This window comes from Condylostylus longicornis, unplaced genomic scaffold (genome assembly GCF_029603195.1).
Source record: "Condylostylus longicornis isolate FDR11 unplaced genomic scaffold, ASM2960319v2 ptg000072l, whole genome shotgun sequence".
Lineage (NCBI taxonomy): Eukaryota > Metazoa > Arthropoda > Insecta > Diptera > Dolichopodidae > Condylostylus > Condylostylus longicornis.
In genome coordinates this window covers 3,525,626-3,548,318 of record NW_026578040.1, presented here as the reverse complement: position 1 = coordinate 3,548,318, position 22,693 = coordinate 3,525,626, and the positions used below count along the sequence as shown (strand labels likewise).

Below are 22,693 nucleotides of genomic sequence, written 5' to 3'. Positions count from 1 at the left end.
GGGTCTAACGCTTCTGGAACTTGAAAAATAAAAATATTAGAAAATTGAAGTCGCGGTATTTAAAAATTTCCTTTAAAACATCTCTCTAAGCTAGAAAGGCAGATGAAATTTGTTTTATTTTAGAATTATTATTTTCTACAGATTTTGTACAATCAAAAAACTCAATAATTATTTGTTTTTCTCAGGCATTTAATATCCCAAAAACATTTTTAAGCGTATGAACAATAGTGTTAAGCGTTAAGAATTTTTTCAAAAATTGTCCACCAAATAGCACAAATGTACCGCTTCGCTAAAACTACATCGTGGTTACCAGGCTCTCAATGTTCGTACAATTACAGGTGGTCTATCTAAGGTTCTATTGAAAAATCTATCTAAATCCGTCACACTTCCTCTGCCTCACGTGCACAGCCTGGTCTCGCATATGGTATTTATCAACTAAGTAAATTTTTCTATTACCATAAATTTATAACGTAAGAATTATCCATAATATCTATCGTTAAAATCGTTATTTAAATGAAAATATTTGAAATAAATAAAACTTTAAAAATATTTATGAATTAATTAAACTTAAATAATATAAATTCAAATATTTGCAAAGTTTTTCCCAGTTTTTGAACAATATTTACATTTTAAGTGTTAAATATGAAAAGTATATATTATACATATATTATGTATAACATGTACATGATACTCGTATATAAATAAATAAAATTAATATTTTATCTATATGAGTTTTAAAATACGAAACAAAAAAGCAATCTCAAAATATTTTTTTTATATGAAATTACATGTTATGCATTTGTGGGAACATAGGCACAGATATTTTATTTTTCATATAAACGAGAAAAAATAGAGTTGACCTTGTCAACTCTGTGATACCCGTACGAATTTGTTATCCTATGTGCGAATGAAGATGCCATAACTGACCATGGGACGGACTATGACTTTAAGTTGCCGTATTACCATATTAATTTATGCAAAATTTCAGTACAATGTGTTTTTCAAAATACTGTGTATGCAAAACTACTGTTGAAGTTGTATGCCAGCTACCAGAAAGAGCCAAGAAATTTTAACGAATTTTATCAAGCACATCGGCCCTACTAATATATTTGCTTATGTGAAATTTCAATACCACAGCTTTTATAGTTTCTGAGATATAGCCAAATAACTTTTGAAGTTGTATCGCAGGTACCAGAAGGAACCAAGTAATTTCAACAACTTTTATGAGACACATTGGCCCTACTAATATATTTGTTTGTGTGAAATTTCAATACCACAGCTTTTAAAGTTTCTGAGATATAGACAAATAAATTTTAAAGTTGTATGGCAGCTACCCGAACCGGTACCCCGATCATGTCCAATTTAAATAGGGTTCTGGCACTTACTACAATAAATCATTTGTGAAAATTTGGTGAACTTAGCTCAATTAGTTTTTGAGTAATAGTTCGGACGGACGGACGGACGGACAGACAAAGCTAAATCAACTCAGAATTTGACGCTGATCAAAAACATACACTTGGGTCTATATCTAGCACCGTTATTTCTTAGCGTTGCAAACGGTAAGGCAAATTTAGTATACCCTTCGAACATACGTTCGTACGGGTATAAAAAGGATACTTCAATAATTATAAAATACACATATACATATATGTAAATTGATATTTGAGTTTTCTTGCCAAATTAATTTCTGAGGCAAAATACAATATCAGAACCCTGAAATGATTTTTTTTTTGTATTTTAAATATGGTTTTAATTGAGTTCTAAATTTAATTTAAATTGATGATGTATTTAACGTATCTATTTGCGTAAATGATAGTATTTTTATGTATATAGAATATTAAATTTTGCAGATTTATTTAAAAGGCAATCTGCTATTTACTAAAATAATATGAGATTATTATTATTTCAGGAATAATACAGTTGAATCTGGATAAAAAAAATGTCAAGAAAAAATGGTTTTTGTAAAAGGGATTACCACTTATATTGCGATTGCGTCGAACGCCAATCTTATTCTTTGATGTTTTCAAACAGACCTTGTTTTATAAAACCTGCCTCTGGATTCATATAACCTAGATATAAAATATTTTTATATTCAAACGAGAAAAAATAGAGTAGACCGTGTCAATTCTGTGATACCCGTACAAATTTGTTATCCTATGTGCGAATAAATATGTCATTGCTGACTATGGGACATACTACAACCTTATTACTTACATACATACCATATTAATTTATGCAAAATTTGAGTATTGTGTTTCCAATATTGTTTAAAAAATGGCCAAACTACTATTGAAATTGTATGGCAGCTACTACTCGTAGAAAGAGCAAAGCAATTTCAAAAAATTTTATCTTTATCAGATTTTGAGCTATCGCTGGAGCGGACGGACGGACAGAAAACGCTAAATCGACTCAGAATTCGACATTGATCAAAAACATGCACTTGAGTTCATATCTAAGACCGTTATTTCTTAGTGTTACAAACGGTAAGGCAAATTAAGTATACCCTTCGAACATACGTTCGTACGGGTATAAAAATTAAACAAAAATCATATCGACCAAAGAAACTTATTAGATAGCACATTTCTCTTTAACATTTGCTCAATTCTGAAGCTGACGTTTATAATGGTCTTGGTTTAATTAGAGAAATAATTTTGTTAAAACAATTATTTTGTAAGAACAGTTCATTTGTTCTGTTAAAACAATTCTTGTAATAAGTTATATTGTATTGAATTTATTATATTGCATTGAAAGAGGGCGATTTTTACTGAAAATATTCCAGTTAAATTTGCATAAATTTAGAAAACAATATAAAAGCCGAAAAATGGAAGTACTATACACTAATAAAAGGCGAACAAATGTTTTATCGATGACGATTACTGCTAGAGAATTTTAAAACCTCTTGTACCTCTTCTCCAGGTATATTTTATTTAAATTCAACTGTATCTTAAATTCAAGTGAAAAAGTTAATTATAAAATTTAATTAGGAAAAAAATGTAAATTTTTCATACACACAGTGGTAATTTGATAGACAATAACAATAGCCTTCACAACGAGAGTCCATAATTAGTAACACGAAATATATAGTTTTTTCAAATTTCAAATTAATAATATTTAATTTAGAATATTGAATTACACAAAACAATTAAGCAAAACGTATTCAATGAAGTTTTTTGACAAATGATCATTGGTTTATAAACAGTTGTTCTAATTATAATTTTAAGCGGATTTGTGATAACAATTTTATCAACTGTTCTCTTTTCAAATTGCAATATTATATTTGGTTTATATTTGAACGATAATTAAGTCGTTCGTAATAAAAAAACTTCCAACTAATGTGGTTAACAACAATATTATGTTTGCATTTTTTTATAGAGTTGGGACTTACAGCATAAAAATATCGTTAGGATAAATTGAACAAGTATTTCTTCGTCAATATCGATTATTCGATATTTTTAAGAATATTATTGATTATTTAAAGAAAACTTTATGTTCAGGATTTGTTAAGACTTATAATTACAACTCTTTAAATTCGGAAGAAATAAATCATTTCAAAAACATAATTTTTTTTAAATAGCAGCTTTTATATTACTTTTTGTTAATTGTATTGATTTTTGCATTAAGAGATAAAATCTTGTATGTGAAGAAAAATGATTAACAATTTATAAATTACTTTATAAATGCAAAAGTAGAAATTCTTTTTGGAGAAATTTGGAATTAATTTACAATAATTAAACAATTATAGCAGAGGAAAAGAGTTTTATATTATAAATTAATAAATATTGGCAAAAAAGGATCGATATGCCAATATATCGGAATTACATGTATCGAATAAATGTTATGAACAATTAATCAATATAAATTGATATTCTGATATTTCGATATTATCATCCCAGCCTTATCATATGGAATTTATCTTCCTTACAAACGTTTGATGCTTACCAAACATAATTAGTCATAATTATTGATAACATAAATACGTAAGGAATATTAAAATTATATAATTTAAGTACAAAATATTAACATGTACACCATATTTTGTTTTATTAATTTTCATCACATATTTTCATCATCACTTCATTTTCATAATACGAAAATTCGTTAATTTTCTCATTTTGTTTATTATTTTTGAAATATTAAGTAGTTTCTTTATATAACACATTGTAGCTAAAAGGGAAAATAATTCTTAATTTTCTAAGAAATTATTTTATTTAAATGAGAACATTATTTATGCACACACTTATTTACACATTCTTCGTTTTCATTTTAATTTTCTTAAAATTATATTTATAATTCAAAGAAACCTAATGATAACATCATCTGATTCATGCTCATTTTGCAGTTCATCACTTCTTATATTACTCGAAATCAAATTTTATACATACATACCTACATATTTTATATTCGAATTTAACTTATATAACATACAACTTATATTTTATATTCGAATCAGAAATTTTACCAATTTAACTTATTTAATTATAGTATGCAATATTATTAGAAAACCAAAATATGAAACTAAACATGTACTGCCAAAACTTTTATAAAGTTTTTTATAATATGGTATAATACCTTTTCTTGGTAAAATGAAATTATTTTTGAATAGCAAACACTCTAGCTAATGCAAAAAACATTAAGTTATAATTTTTAATAAACTGAAATATTCAAAACCAAGAAGTTTGCTTGTATTAAATGAAATTTAATAAAAACATTTTATAGTTTAAATTTATTAAATTGAAGTTTAAATAGAAAATGTGACAGGAGAAACTTCAATTCATTGTACGTGTACCGTACATTATTGGCTTATTCTTTATTTAAACTTTTTTAAATTCCGAATTTTGCTAGTCAAAAAAGAATGTTTTTTTCTTTTAATTCTGTTAATACAACAATATCTTTATTAACGAAATGTGTTTGAAACTTAAATTAAGAATGTGTATGTAGTTACTTAACACACGTGCTTCTAAGGAACTGGTATACGATTATACGATACATGTATAAACATATACACACTAAAAAAAAAAACATATCTAGATTTGTAAATAAAAAATTTTAAAACTCGTATTATTTTTGTTCAAAGCACAAATAAACATTTTCTGCCCGTTCTGTTTAAAAAATATTTTTCTCAGTGTAAAAATACTCTATATTAACATCATACAAATGACATAACATTTTAAATAGGAAATTAATAAAAAACAAAATTTTCATAAAAAAATATGAAATACACACACATACCCACATTCTTACTAATAATATATCCTTAAGGTATAAGGACATAATATTATTTTTATAAATAAAAATATTTTTATATTTACCTCTTTAGATCGGGACTAGCTGTATATGGTGCTGAAACTTCTTTTATTTTTAATACGATAATTGCAGTTATAAATATGCAAATCACGTTCACAACGGTTAATAAACCAGATACAATACCGTTAATAAAGAATTCCGTTGGTATATATTGTGTATAAATGAATTCATAGGTCGAATTACCAACATATGCTTCACCTTTTATATGTGGCATCTTAATACCAGGGTATATTAACCAAATACACGCTAAAGCCCAAAATAGACCCTGCATATATATATAAAAGTATTTAGTAAAATATAGAGAAGTAAAAATAAAAATTAAATATTTTATAAAATATTATAATATCACACACAAATGATTGCATAATACATTTTTACACTTATATAAACGTGAAGAGTTTATATACATACACATAAGTAGAAATTGGAGTATGAAAGAAGAAAGGAATATGTAGTAAGTGGAAAACATTGAAAAATGATAAAAATAAAGAGATAAAATTCGTGAATTATATTTAATTAAATTGCTAGTATAGTAAAATTATTTATTCGTAAATTAGAACATTTATACATACAAACACATACATTTAATGCGAAATAAGAATGAATTAAAATTTTAAATAACTGTTACGAGTGTACAAAACTCCGTTAAATATATAACGATATATTTTACCTTTTTGCTGACCGAATTTCAAACAGAAAGAGAAGTATTGTAATCACAGTAAAATTACAGAGTCAATTTTTCTTTTCCATATAAGAGAAAGCCTTTTTGCATGAAATCAGTTCGTCTTTATGTCGTACATCATTATGGTATTTACACATTTTCTCTATTTAAATTTTGGGATAAAATAAAGTGTGAATTTCAAAAACTAACCCATAAATACCACTCTATACTACATTTTTGACGATATATTTAATACCTTAATGAATGAGTTTTCTTAAAATGTCGATTGTATATATAATTCTATTCGATGTCGATTATTTATCGAAATGTCGATTGTATATATAATCAAGTTAGAAGGTTCCGCAATGCGTTCTTTTAAATATATTGACACACATTCTTTGTGTCTATATACATACTTATCATTTGAGGGATCGATTGTAGTCGATTATATGCTGACCACAACATATTTTTTAATTACCTAGCAATGATAATATTTTGTAGCACGGGACACTTCTTAAATGAATGGATTAAACTTGAATTTATAATGAATATGCGGTTCAGGTCCGAATCAGAACTTACTAAATGCAGTCACTTTAAAACAGCTCAATGCAATATTATTTCTGCTTTTTTATTCTATTTGTAAATAACTTATGTGAAAATATTTAAAACTTACGTTTAATTTAGTTAAAACGATAAAATATTTTTAATTCTAAATGTAAATACGTAATCCGAAATAGACTATAATATAATATCTAATAGCTATCTAGATATGCGTTCAAACTATTATGAAAGGGTATTTGAATATATAATTAGTTAAGAATCTATGTTTATATTGAAATGGTTGGGTGTTAATAATTTTCGGAGAACAAAAACAAAAATAATTTTTCATAATAGATTTTCAGGACAATGTAAATTGTAGTTCTTAAATATTTAATTTAAAAATTTATACACCAAGTACGTGTGTACGTTGTTTATATTATAAGTTTTATAACTTCACAATGAAAATTTCTATGTAGGGAAATAATTCATTTTTGGTGAGGTCTTTTTTACAATAATTTTAAATTATAGTTTTCATAAAAAAAAAAGCAAAAATTTAAAATATTTCAAATGTTTAAAGAATGACTTGTAATTTCCAAATTATAATAAATTAAATGATTAAAAATTATTGTACGTACAGGATAATGCTATAGTCGAAAAATTTTCCATAATTCACATCGAATTTTTGAAAAATATTTAAAATTTTATCTAGATGAAATAAATTTATAATGAGTTTCTTTTATCCTTTTACTAATAATTTTGTATGTAGAACGTATGTTGAACTTTAAATTAAAATATTTTATTTGTAGTTGAAACTTAAATTTTTATTCGTCGTATGTTAAGGAATTTAAAATTGCAAAAAAAAAATAAGTTTACAAACATTAATTTGACCGAAACGAAGTGCTTTTACTTGTCTAGAATTTATCTTTCATTTTTCTCCCATATGTGCATTTCATAATAATTTATTTACCAGTCTAAAATATCAAAACTAAGCCGAATATTTTGTCATCAAATGTTCACAAGTTTTAGATTTGTTTCGAATTTTCTGAAATTTAGATGGGGCTGCATAACGTGAATAGCGCTGTTCAATGAAACAATATTATTCTTTACAAAAACTTTTTAAGTCCAAATTTTTAAAAAACATATTTTAGTCGTGAACTTGTTTTTATAAGTTTTTCAACTTTCATTTAGTTCTAAAAACTAATGACAATATTTTTTAAAAGAAAATTGAATTAATATCCAAGATAATATCCAATATATTATATAGAAAGAAGAGCTATAGAAAATTTATTTATGAATATTATAAAATAAGAACTCAATAAAATAATTAAGTCCTGTAGAGAAAGGATATTATTTATACATGAGAAAATTTTAAAGATTTTCAATTAAAATGTACAATTACTTAATTATTAATTGAATTATATAGCTATAATATGAAAGGATTAACTTATTAAAATCTATTATGTGTAAAGAATAGAAAAAGTTATGATATTAATCTATAAAAAAAAAATAGTTTGTCATTAACTTTTATTGGATTAAGTAAAGAAGCCTTTATGCTTAATTTACTAAATTTTAATAAGAAAACCTCTTGAAGTTTTCATTGAATTTTATTATGTTCATTTAACCTGTAATTAAAATTTTGTAAACAAATACAAAAGGAAGTATTGATAAAACTTAAATACAGATTAAAAATTTTAAAGAAACCAATTTTTTTATCATATTAATTGTAAAATTCTTTTACATAAGTATGTTACACACTTATAGATCTAATGTACAGTGATTAAATTTCTCATAAATTTAATTGAATGTTCATAATTTTGTCTACTAATTTGCCTACTTAAATTTTCTTATACACGTTAATTATAATATTCATTTGAAATTTTTATAAGAATAATTAATATGGAATTTTTTATTTAGAATTCCTTAAATAATTTTGAAATTTTCCCACATTTTTATAAAATAAGCGAATTGTTATAGGACAACGACGTAATGTCTAGGACAGGCATGGGGAACCTGCGGCCTTAAGGCCGCATGCGGCCTTTTAACTGTTTTTTAGTGGCCTTTGTCCTTAAAAAAATTTATTTCTTATATTTCTTAAAAATTAAAATTTTGCTGCCAAATTTTCGAAAACAAATCAAACATTTAGAAAAATAAACCGTGCACATAAACTTTCAAATTTGAAAACTAAAAATTGGAAAATTCAAAGCCATGAAATTTCTAACAACATTTGAATTCAAAATTTACATACATATTTGTTTGAAAACAAACCCATATTAATATTTGAATCCTATGTCCGGGCTTCTTTCAGAATAATTGTATGCCACGCTAGTAAACTTTTTCAATAATTTTAAAAAAATGCTTTCACACATTTGTTTGAGTTCAAAATTTATTTATTGTTTGAAAACAAACACATATTGATATTTGAATCCTATCAAAATCAAAAATTTAAAAGAAGCTCAAACTTAAAATTATTATAAAAAACGTATCCTCTCCTGTTTCGGCACAACTTATTGCTGTGAATCAACATTTTCACATATGACGCAAATTAAATACTGCTTGAGATCCCAATTAACTAACGCTCATTTGGAAGACCAACTAAGATTGAAGTCAACGAGGCTGGAACCAAATATAAAATTGTTATCGAGCAACAAACAATCACAGAAAAGTCATTGAAATAATGAACCATATTATTTTATTAATAATGTACATACTTACTTATCTATTTTTATTTATGAAATAAACTGTTTTATGTTATTTTTTATATTCTGACATAATTTTGTTTTCATCAACCTACACAAAGCAAAAATTTATAACCTTTGGACTTTTTTTTAAACTTTGCGGCCTGATTGACTTTGCATTGACTAAAATTTGGCCTTATATAGAAAAAAGGTTCCCCATCCCTGGTCTAGGAACTAATTTACATAAATAATTTATTCGCAAATTAATATTATGAATATATCTAATTATTAGGTTTTCAAAGACTTTGCCTATAAATATTTAAGAAATCTATAGTTTGCTTAAATTAAATAAAATGAGAATCTTTTAATAATATAAAAATTTCGTGATTTCTGATTGCAATATTATTCATAAATTTTAAAATTTATTAAAAATATTGTTAAAAATTCACTAAATAACTCATTAAATTAATTAAGGATGTTGCTGAGAAACCAATTTCGTCAAAAGAGAATTTTTAAATACCTTACCTTTTAAAGTTGTGGACCATCTCCTAACGCGGATTTAATTGTACAATTTGAAACTTTTAAAAATTCTGGACTCTAACAAATAATTTTGTTTCATAATAAACACTGCACAAGTCTGTGCTATCGATTCTCAAAATTAACAATATCGCAGTTTTCCGCAACTAAGTTCGCTCAAATTGTTAACCTTGTCAAATTTCTCTAAAAACAAATGAGTACCGTTTAATATTATGTTCTTTTCACAAAATGGAATTTGGAATATTGTTCTTTAAGTTTCATTCTGAACCTACACATATGCAATAATTTTCATATTATTAATAATAGCACATTCCAAAGGCAATGTAAAGAGAAGATCGTTTTTATATTCTCCACTTCGGAAAGGGTATATTCACTTTGGTATGGAGTTTGAAACCATTTGAAGGAGTTGTCTTCGATATGGACATATATATATATTCTTGCTCAGCGTAAAATTCTGTGTCGATTTAGACATGACCGTCCATCCGTCCGATGGCACGATAACTCAAAAACGGATAAAGCAACCGAAACCAAACTTTTACAAGTTCCTTCTTTTGCGCAAACGGCGGCTGCTATTGTAATTGGGCCAACTCGGACAACGAGTTCGGGTAGCTGCCATATGACTCCAAAAGTTAATCTTAAATATTTGGAAAAATAATAAAGCTAGATTCATGAAACTTGGCAGTCGTGTGTGTTCAATTTTAGGTCACATATATTTCTGAAATTTTGGTGGAATGACTTGATAGGTTCGTGTAGCTGTCATGCAACTCCGAATGTTAATTTTAAATATTTGGAAAAATATTAAAGCTAGATTCATGAAACGTCGTGTGTCGACTTACAGGTCAGACATAATATCCGTGAAGGTTCTATTATGTGGTTTCGCAGGTTTTATTAAATGCCATTTAGCAATCAAAGTTATTTCTAAATGTTTCAAAAACAAATTTTTAAACTCAGATTATCTAAGTTCATTATTCAGTCGGTTTGAACCGACTACTTAATAATTGTAGGTAGATTTAATATTGAATACTCAAGTTTAATTCAATTTAGTAAAGATTATACAATATAATAAGCTTGTTGTATATGTCTGCAAAATAAATAAACACTTAAAGTACAAAAAATTTGAACAGTTTAAACCCACCGAATTTTGAAACTTTGGTCAATTTTTTACTGCATTGTCTCTTTAACCCCTAAATTTTTTATGAACTAAATTTATACAAAAATAATTTTAACATAAAATATTAATTCGAAAACAATATAGCAAAAAAAAATTAAAATAAAAAAAAATGCAAAACTTTTGAGTTAAATATACTAAAGTAACTTTGATTCACTCTTGTCACTTAACAATATTACATAGAAATGACAATAAAAATTATGAAACAATTTTCTGTGCTTTATAATTTTAGTTATTTTTCTTCCTTAAACGCTTATTGTGTGTCTTCTTTATAAGAAAAAAAATGGGGAAAAAAGACCTTTTATTCTTCTTTTTTTTGTGCTTTCTTAAAACGCCTTAGCGAAACGACTTCTGTCATACTAATCATATTTTTCACTACGATGGTGTTTTACTAGTCATTCTTAACATAAAACAAAACAAAAACAAAGTAAAGTTAACTTTTCCTGTGATAAATGATTCAACAAAGAAATGAATAATTGTAATAATGATAATAACAATAATAATAATAATCATATTTTTTGTCTCTTTTATACATTAACTCCCTTTTAAAAGTCATAAAAGAAAATATTCATCTGGCTTTGTCTTTTTTTTTCTATACTTTTTACTGTCCCTCTTCATTTTTGGTTTGCTCCTTTCTTTTGGGAAATACAACAGCAGAACAGTAAACACATAACAATATAATATTTGAATGGCATATCACTATTATGGCATCGTCAGTCAGTTTTTGTACTCGATGCTGCTATCAATGTCAGCATACGCGCGCTTAAGAAGGCGAACAATGAGATTTTGCTTTTCATCTTTTTTGTTTTTTCTTTTGTTGCTGTTTTGTTTTCTGTCCTCTTTTTTCATCTATCTCTTTTTATTACTTTATTTCTGTATGTAGTTTTTTTTAAATGAATTGAGTTCAAGTTTCATAATATGAAATCATCTCCAGATACCCTTTTTTTTTGCAGTTAAATGTGTATTATGGAGAGAATCGTATATGAAATTTGACATTCTTTACTAAAGTTTTTTTTAGTTAATTTCTCTATAAGTCTCCATTTTTCTCTTCCTGTATAATGACTTTTTACGTATTGTCATACACTGAACACATATTATACGTATGTGACATTTTTAAAAGTTATTAAAATAAAGGAAACGAATTTCATTTATATATTATGTACGAATTTACTTATGTATACATATGTACATATATGTAGGTAGTTAAAGATAACATGAAATGAACAAAAAAAATATTATGTTTTATAGTTCCTATTTAGTATCTAGTATCTATAATGCCATAGCCATTATTACAATATAACACATCATTTTTATATAATAAGCTCATAAGATATTTTGGTTTTTGTTTTGTTAATAATATATGAATTGATATGACATTTATGCCAAAAAACAAGAACACTAATTTTTGATTTTTACAAAAACAGGGTCGGTTTTGTTCGTATAACGAAAATTACGCCTTGAAAACAAAATTATGAATTAGAAAGCAAGTCTATTAAGAGGGAATCATATAAAACAAAAGACAATAAAATGTCACAACTGTGGCAATTTTTGAAATACAAAATCATTATTTTTAAACTATTTTCATTATATTGTGCAGTACTCTTAACTCTTTTAATTATGTGCTTTTATTTTCCGAAATTTTTAAAACATACTTGCATTACTTTTAAAACACATGCGTTATGAAGTTAAAAAGGATAAAAACATAATATAGCCCGTGAATAGAGAAAAATTAAAAAAAAATAAAGTAGTAAATACTAGGTACGCTGTATTAGAAATCATAATACTACAAAACAAACTGTCAGGAAATATGAGCTTCAGTTAAATTAAAATCTATAATGAAAATACAATATCAAGGCCTAAGAGTTTTCCAAGTTAGATCCTTTGTTGATTTTGTCATGATCGGTCCAGCGTTTTCATATATATTAAAAAAGAATTGAAAGATGACTAAACTATACAAAATGGCTTCCTTTATCTATTATTACAAAGCATTTATGGTTATTATAAACAAATTTATACGACAAAAGTTACAAGAAAAAACAACATATACATATTGAATATATACAAATGTATATGCGTATTGCGTATATGTATGTGAAACGAAAATAATAACTCCCTACAATGAGGAATATAAAATAATAATCAAGAAAACAAACGAAAAAAGAAACAAAAAAAAATAGAAAATTGTAATTTGATGTTCACATCTTATGGTTGGCTTATAAAATTCTATTAATATACATACTCACATTCTTAATATTATACAAACCAATATTTATACAATAACCTAGGCAAAAAAAAAAGTTTGAAAAAAGTCACATTATGATATTAAATTTTATTTTATTGTATTGTACAATTTTACAAACTTAATTCTTCGTGTCCTTTCTTATATATTCATTTAGAATTAATTTCTGAATTGTGCTTTCTATTAAATATGTATATAAAGAAGCCCTTATAAATGTGTACATATTTATGTAGATAGTATTAAGAAAATATTTTTCTTGTTTGAAAATTTGCTTATAATATTGGAATTTTTTCCAAAATCAAAACGAAGACTATTACAAACAAATTATGATCGATAAATAGACCGGAAATTAGAAATAGAATACAAATAACCACATTTATTCAATAGGTCTAAAAGTATACAAGAGAAAAAACGAAAACAAAAGAAATACTACACGAACTTCTACCATTAATACCCTTAAAAATAACTCATACTAAGAAAAAAAAATTTATAACAAGAGACAAGAGACACACTATAAAAGTAAATTTCCCTATTTTTTTTTCATCTTTTTCAAAATAGATTAAATTTAACTGATATAAACAAAATTTATGACTACGATCTTTTCTTTAAAGAAAAACCTAAACGAATTTCATAGTTGGTTTCTGTTTCTTCTATATACAAAAATTTTCAATTTTACAATATACATACATAATATGAATAGAAAAAATTAACTAAATAAATTTTTTGTTTTATTTTTTCTGAATAATTAAAAGTTCAGTTCGCTTCCAAAAATTTTTAAAAGCAAAAAAACTTTCATATAATTTTATAATTTGTATTTATTATAGTAAACCGAGTGCCCTGAACTAAATAACTAAATTTTAAATCTAAACATATTACAAACGGCTGCCAAAAAATTAACTACCTGAAAACTCTAGAAATCAGATATAAAAGTGTTTTACTCTCCGAAGAGGGTACAATTTTAAATGTAAATTTTTTGATTTCTTACTTGGAGCTTTCCTCTATGTGATGAACCAATTCCAATTGTAAAGATTATGACCAATGGTTTGTAATGTAGCACTTTCCTTTGGAATGAGTGAAGATACTTGACTTAAAATAGAAAAGCAGTCTATTGCATACAATTAAGATGAGAAAAAAAAAATTAAAAACCGTGTTAACAAAATGCTCAAGTTCAAAGATTAATTGTGTGAGTAAAGAAAAATAATTACATTTTTTGATGGTACTGAATTTACCGTTAGTTTTCTACATTTATTAAAATTTGGAAAAGCTTGCAGCTTTGAAAATATAAGGTGCCAAAAATTCAAATTTTATAAATTTCGAAAATTTTATATATTAGGCAATAACTTTAGAGGGAGGTAAAAAAAATTTTGTTCTAACGAAGTAAACTATTTATAGTTACTTCGTTAGAACAAAATAATTTATTATTTTAATATCCAAAAGCTCCTAAAATTTCAAGCTTCTAGATGTTGGCGTCTAGAAGAAAAACGATAACAAATTTTTGAAAAAAAAAAACGAGTTTTAGATAGCGATTAATTTGAACGGCCATTTTCTTTTACTAAAGGTAAGCTTTGCTTTGCGGCGGTAGAAGAAACCAGACTATCTTTTACCAGACATTTATATCTTTTTGAGGGGCTATAATTTTCAGAAAGGAGGAGATACGTAAAAATTCGCATATACTGAAATAGCTTTTCGCTAAATATCTATTGGTGTATAAAATTTCACCTTTCTACCTTCAACGTTGTAAAAGTTTCGTAAACATGTCCACGAAAGGACAGGCAGACGGTCAGAGGTAAAATAATAAGCACTTTTTTCAAAATTTTTTTTGGGCAAGTATTAAAAATGTTGTGGCAATACTATTTTATTCCCTATATTTAAAATCAAGAATAGTTCAGATAAACATTCGTAGAAATGAACATACCAAAAAATAACTTCCAATGTAAAATTTAACCTGTTTGGATTGTAATTTTTGGAATTTTTACTTTGCAAATTACATTGAAATGTAAAATTTAATATGTTGCCTGTTCCTACATTTTCTTCATTCGAAATTCATTTTACGAAAAAACACAAAATTTTAGGGTTCATAGAACCGGGCATTTAAAATTAAGTACCAACGCGTTGAGCAGTGAAAAATGGCTTTCAAATTTCTATATAAATGAAAGCTTGTTCCGAGATCCTAACGATTCTAGGTGAAGTCAAAATAATTTTCAGTTATATACTTGTGGGAAAAGCATACGTTTTACTTAATTCCAAAAATTTTTTCTGATTTACAGAATTTTTACATTTTTGAGGTTTATAGTTGTATGTTAAAGATGCAACGACATTGAATATGGTTCTATTTGGTGTAAACAATTAAAACCATACCTTTAACAGGTGTGGAAGATATTTAACATATGTGGCGAAATTACACAAGGCAAATCGCTGTTATCGAATAGCCATACGAATTTTTTTACAATAAAAGGACGAGTAGTGGATTTTAAAAACAATAACAAATATTAAATTTTTTCTGGTATTGACTACAAACAATTTTATAATTACGAGATAGCTTGTAAGCACCCACAATACAACATTTTTAATATAATCTGAAATCTTTGAACTGAGAACAGATATCTATGTCCTTGAAAATGGAAAAACTGTAAATTTTAATTATTTTAAAATAAAAATTAAGTATTTAGAAAATAATAATAAAATAAATTATCATCATTATCTATTTATTCATAAATACTTAAAAATTTATAAAAACAAAAAAGGAAAAAAAAAACAACAAAAAAAACTAATATTTGCATATCATTATGAATTCTAAAGATTTTCTATACAAGTTCTTAATGGAAATAAATAAATAATGAAATAGAAAAAAAAATTTATAAATATTCTTCTTCTTTGTTTAAACTATATTAATTTTTAGTGTATAACATATAATAAGGTCTACGACTTATTATCCTTAGCATAATATTGTACAAGGGCATTTTGATTACGGCAAATAAAATAATTTATAAGTGCGTTTTTTCTTTTTCAAATATTTTATGTGGCATCAGATAATTCATAAAAACCCTATGAGAAGAAAATTGGGAATAATAGAATAATTTAAAATTATTTTAACATCAATGATAAATTCCTATAAGTAGAGATTACAGCGACGTCCATATTTATTAAAAAATGATAATTAGAACTCGTTTTGATTGTTTTATGATGAAGAGTTTAATCAATTTGAAGATTGTGTTTAATTATTTTATACCCTTCAATTAAAACATTTTTGTCGAAAAAGGCAAGTATTTCATAAGCTGATGATTTAAGGTCTGTTCAAGATAAAATTCTCCTGCAAATTTTTTTACATGGTACATTTTTCTCCATTAATACATGATATATTTCTATCTTGAACAAGCTTCATTGTAACATATTGTAATGTATTATAATAAACTATCTATCATGAACAGAACTTTAAATATTCAGTAAGAGATTTTAATTTGAGAAAAATTGAGAGTCTATTGCTTTATATAGATTCATTGTAATCTGTTCTATAATAACCCACTAATAACAGCAAATTCTTTTATATCAAAATGTATAGAATAGATTTTTAACACATTATTTTTTATATGCTTCCTTTTACAGCACGTAAAATTGGGAATAAAATGCATTTCTTTACAAAGCAATATAAAATTTTCTTTATTAAGCCGAATCGAAAAAAGAAAATTCATTAAAAGAAATGATTTCAATAAGAACACCTTTAAATTCTTAATAATAATAATTAAAATTACTTTATTTATATATTATATACTTAGAAGGCAATTACAAAACTTGAAAATCGCAAAAAATCACATTAAATAAACCACAAATCAATTTAAAAATCAATCGAAAATGCAAGCAACACTTAAAAATCGAAATTGAGAGCTCTAATTTGAGAATGAAAAAAGGAAAAGCAATTAAATTTTATCGCATTTCCTTTCCTCATAATTAATTTTCTGGAAATGTTTTGCAAAATTATTGAGAAAAAATAAAATTAAAAATCAAAGATTGCAAAAGTTAAAAAAAAATGCAATAACAAAACTATTTACAAAATTTCATTATCCAATTTTTTTTTCTTAGCTCTTAAATGGATTTTTTGTTTTCTTATTTTTTGCTTTTTTTTCTTTAAAAATAATTACAAATCACTTTTTAAATAGAAAAAAATATTGCAAATAAAGAAAACAAATTTACAAATAAAGAGAAAAAATTAATCGATTATAACTTTTTTTTACAATTTAATTTTTACCCTTTTTATCCTTCCATAAGGACTCTATGAAATCTGAAATTGTTTCCTAACCATAAAAAGAACAAACATAAAGATTTTTTTGTAAATTAATAAAATAGTTTTTAATGGATTTTTTAGTGTTGTTATTTCATCCTTTTATAGGATGGAAATCTTGTATTAGTTATGAAAACCCGGATTTCACTTTATTTTCGTAAGGATTTTATTTGTTGACAGTCTTTTAATAGACTGTTCAATTAAATTTTCAGAGACATTTTTCTTGTTTCAGTTTAGGTTAAATTTTATTTAAATGGTCGTCCATTATACAATATGAATCCTTAGACCAAAATAAAATATTGAACCAATATTTTCTGTATTTGAAATGGAAAAGGAAACCATCATATGCTGAACCACATTTTAAACCCAAAATAACTAATTTCTTGTAAAAATTAAGATCTGAACACAAGAAAAACACAATAAAACCGGATAATAATGAAAGAAATGAAAAATAAAAACTGCAATAGAAAAGTAGAAACTGTCAAAAAGAAAATTTATAATTGGTGTAAGTCGAGCAAAAAAAAAGCAAAACTCGTAAACTCGGAGACAGAGTAAAAAGTGGAGACATAATTGAGAAATTATTAACTTCTTGATAAAATTATTTTCTCTTCTAATACTTTTTTCTCGTAATATTTTCCATTTCTTTCACTTTTTTATTTTAAGGACAACAAAAAACGAAATAAGTACTTGAGTAATATTGTCGTTCTAAAAAAAAATTATTTTCGATTTCCATTTTTAATTTAGTTGAAAAAAGATGTTCATTTCATATTCCTCAATTTTACGAATAATTATTTTTAATGATGAGAACAAAATATTAACATAACAGTAAATGTGCAGCTGAACTATAAAATTAGCTAATTGTCCGACATTAAAAAGCATAGTGCGATAACCTTTTCCAAAATTCTATGTTTTTAGAATAGCTAAGAGCTTGAAATACCAATCATGAGGTAAAATTTTAAACATGTGAAATATGTCAAAAACATGAAATAGTGATTTATAATTCCCAAGAAATGAAAATCCGGAATTCAATATGGTTATTATAAAGAAAAGTTCTTAGGAAAACAAAGACGTAGTCTGCACTTAACCATTTCAAATATTCACAAATAAAGGATAATATAAATTGCTGTGCAGTAATGTAAATAAAATTGGAATAGTCTTTGTATGGAACAAAATTGCAGCCTACATACATATATAAAGTTATATTAATTGTAGCATTAAGCTTATAAATATACAGGTAATGCAACACAGCAAGCAACAAACATGCATGGGATGAATTAAAATTGGACTCTTGAATGAAAAGTAAAATCTGTATTCTATTTTTAAAAGTAAAATAGTTAAATTTTATGAATATTTTCAAGATATTTTTTTTACTGTATAAATTTTTTGAATTAGCTTTTTGTTAAATTGACAGAGCCGCAATTAACAACATGTGAGAATATTTACAGTCATACGAAGTGCCAAAAACCACCTACAGAGATATGAATGAGAATTATTAATCCAAATTATCTATTGTTTGATAAAGAGACCCAAATTAAATTTATGGTGTTTAGCACTAATTTCAAAATTAGAACTATATTTAAATGTATTATTAGTTGAACTTAGAACAAAAAAAATCATAAACTTTGGGTGATTATCCTATCCACATATTAAAGAAATGGAACAAAATTTACAATATCCAAATTATATTAGCTATAGAAGTTAATAGTTATCTAAATATTTCAAATAGAATAAAAAGAAGATGACAAAACTAATGCAAATTATTCTATGAACCAACACAAAAATAGATTTATTGCAATTTTTAAATAATACTAATAAAATTCACAATATTCTGATCATATCAGATTCCGTAATGTCTTCGTAAATTCAAATTTTTTTTGCGTAATGCATTAGCAAATTTCAAAACGGAACTTATATTACTACTATGCCAGCCTGGGAAAAATCAAAAATTTTTAAGCCAAGTTAAAATATTGGAATATTTATTCTGAAATGTTAATCTTTTTGTTAAATTTAATTTCAAAAATACTTACTTTATTTCTATTACGTAATACACTCGTACTAAATTATTCGTAAGAAATTTGGATTCGCCACATTTCATTATTTTTTTTTTGAAATTTTCATAAGAATATTAAAAAACCGAATACAAAGTGGAAAATTGGAATTAAAATTGTTTAAAGAAACAAAAGCAAAAGAAAAGAATTCTAAAAAAAAATTGTTAAGAAAAGCAATTTTTTTTCTTATTTTCTTGGAAAACTCTTTAAATTTTTGCTTTATTCGAAAAGAAATACAAGAAGAAATGGCTAGGAAAAAAACTGAACTTATTATAAAACTTTTTTTAGTGGATTAAAGAAAAATAATTACTTAAGAAAAGATAAAATGAAGATATTGAATTTCTTTTTTAACTCTTAGTTTGTTTGAGAAGTAATAAAATTATTTATTGGACTTTTTATTAGATTTTAAAATAAAAGGAGGAAAAGTAGAGAGTTTTAGGCCAAAAAAGGCAAAAAAAAATATTATAAAACTTAAAACTCTTTAAATATTTTTTACAAAATATTTTTAATCAATAAAAGAAAATATAGTAATATCGTAATGAAATAATAAATTATAGGGCTTAGTTAAATACGTAGACAAAAATGATATACTTATGTTTAATAGAAAAAAATATAAGAAATAATTCATTTAAATTGGCTAAAATTTAGTTAAACTTTATTATATATAGATCCATGAATCTATTTTTAAATTCTATTAATTCTATATCAATCTAGCTGTTCAACTCAGCCGTAGTTTTAATTATTTTACTGCGAATTACTCTAACTATAATTACTTAATATATTTTTATCGTTTAGATAATTTAAAACCAATTTACAACAATATCCTAATTCGAAACTGCTTTCTATACTTCAAAAGAAAAGTTCAAGTGCGTTACTTGAACTCCAATCAAATTAATAGCATAATTATAAACCATTTGTTAGAGGTCAGAAAAGTCTGCATAACTCTTTTTCTCCATGCATATTAATAAAAAGAAAATTGTAAGACTTTTTCCCAGAAATTTCACAAAACAAGTATTTAACATTAATCGTTTATTTAAAATCTACAGTGAAAAAATTATAATAGTCAAAGAATCAAACATGTAATCAAAAATTCTGATGTGTCAGCACATAGCCGATTAAATAATATATAAATTTTTATAAAAAACTTTTTCTATCGCTTAGAGAGAAATTTGAAATATATTTTGAAAGTGTCATTAATTTGTAACACTTTTTGGTTAGAAATTAATTTCTTTGGTAAACTTCAAACAATTCTGCCTATTCTTTTCTCCAAAATAGAGCTAAAAATTTAACTTTGGCATCAAATCCAAAAGTTGGCTCCCGATTTCCATGAAAATTTTTTGCTTCTCTATGCTATAAGGCAGTAATCGGACAAAATATTTCAATAGAATATTTCTTATTAAAAATAATTTAAAATGTAAAAACGTACCCAAAATAGTAAAAAGAAAAAGATCTATACTCTCTTCAAAAATGAAGAATGATAAGGGCTCAGAGGTGCAATTTTTAGTTTTGCTATTACTGCTTGATTATGAAGTGATTGCACGCATATTTAAACAACCAAAATATTAAGTCAATTCAAATGAAATTTGTCAACTAAAAGTTGTAATCAGACTGTAAGTAACAAATTACAAACTGTCTGATTGCTTATTTGGATTGAATTCGATAATGAAGTTGCGACTGTGTATGCTTGAATATAAATTTGTGGAATACAAAAAAGCAAAAAAACAGTGCCTGAGCTGTTAAGGAATTTCAAAAGTTGAAGTTGTGACGTACTTCAAAAGATAATCAACCTGCTCTACCTAAAACGTAAACCACACCGTTCGAGCCAAAACTGCTCTCTAACAGACCTATCCTCTCCTAATCTCTAAAAATAGTTTCTATTTACGTTTCTCTAATTTTTTTTTTAAAAATCGTTGGAAATTCATTGCGATTGCAATACGTCCCTTATTTTATGCAATCTGGTTAGCAAAAAATTATTATTGTTTTTCTATATAAAAACAAAACATTTCTGTGGAAAAAGTTGTATAGAGTTTTTAAACAACAAAAAAAAATCAAATATTAAAAAAATGAAAACAATATGCAAAAAGGACAACCATTAAAAACTGACTTTAATTGAAGACGAATACTCTTGTCACAAATAAAAAGCCACAATTTTATATTCAAATTTATCTCCTCTGTCACAACTAACCTCCTATAAAATATCCTTTTTTCTCCAAATATCGTAGTACAACAACAATATGAAACAAGTTTTGTATAAATTGAATTTCTTATTTCTATTTGCCGCACTTCAAGAGAAATAATAATCTTTTAAAGAACAGATTGAAAAAAAAGCGGTACGAGAGAACAAGAGAGAGTTAGGAAGAGAAAGAAAATATGAAGAAATGTTGAATGAGAAAAAGATGAGAGAAGAGAGATAAAAGAAAATCAATGGACAATTAATATAGAAAAAATGTGAGGGGAAAGGAAAATATGAAGGGCACGATAAAAAAAACGGAACAAAAAACAAGAAAAATCATTAATCATTTCACTGTAAATTATTTTTTATTTTTTTTTATGCTTTTCTTTATTTATTTCGCATTTTTTTTATTCTCTCCATTTTTCTTAAATTTTATTATCCTTTTTTTTTACTTTTCAGTTCATTTTAATGGAGTTTCATTCAAATTTGTATTATGAGCATGATTTTACCCATGATTTTGTGTATTAAACCATATATATGTATATTTAAGTATATTATGTTAGATTTTATATTGTATATTTTACATTTCTTGTTTCGCAATTCTGTATATAAGTTAGTTTGTTTTTATTGTTTAGCATTTGTGTATTTTACAACAAAAAAAACTTTCTATTATATGAGAAACAAGCATAGAGAAAAAAAATGTGAACAAAAGGACGACATTATAAAGTACTAAAGTTAAAATTGGTTGAATATAATAGAAATTTTCATGCTGTGGTTATTCAATCGAAATATTATACAATGATTATATTATTATACCAGAATATAACAGAACACAATGAAAACATTTATTGTATTTGTACATTTTATATTATAGATTAAATTTTTTCAATCTTGTAGAAGAAAAAAAAGAGAATTCAAATATAAATAAAAATTCTGAACTACAAAAATTTTTCATACACTAAAATAAAATTGATGTCCTTGCGAAATTCTGATTCCCATCCCCCCTCTCAGAACAATGAATATAGAACAATTCTATAATATTTTAGAATTGTTTTATTTTCACTTTCTATCT

At 25.1% G+C, this 22,693-nt stretch overlaps 2 protein-coding genes across 3 annotated transcripts in view; one reads left to right on the top strand and one right to left on the bottom strand.

The window, feature by feature from the left end:
• The window catches only part of LOC129612499 (uncharacterized), a 108,794-nt gene that overhangs the window by 16,817 nt on the left and 69,284 nt on the right, over window positions 1-22,693 (bottom strand). For both annotated transcript variants that reach the window (XM_055526142.1, XM_055526141.1), the window contains exon 10: window positions 5,310-5,569. In XM_055526142.1, coding sequence (XP_055382117.1) covers window positions 5,310-5,569 — 260 coding nt within the window. The remainder of the gene's footprint in view (window positions 1-5,309; window positions 5,570-22,693) is intronic.
• The window catches only part of LOC129612500 (hybrid signal transduction histidine kinase K-like), a 159,129-nt gene that overhangs the window by 123,420 nt on the left and 13,016 nt on the right, over window positions 1-22,693 (top strand). The gene's annotated exons all lie outside the window — the stretch shown is intronic.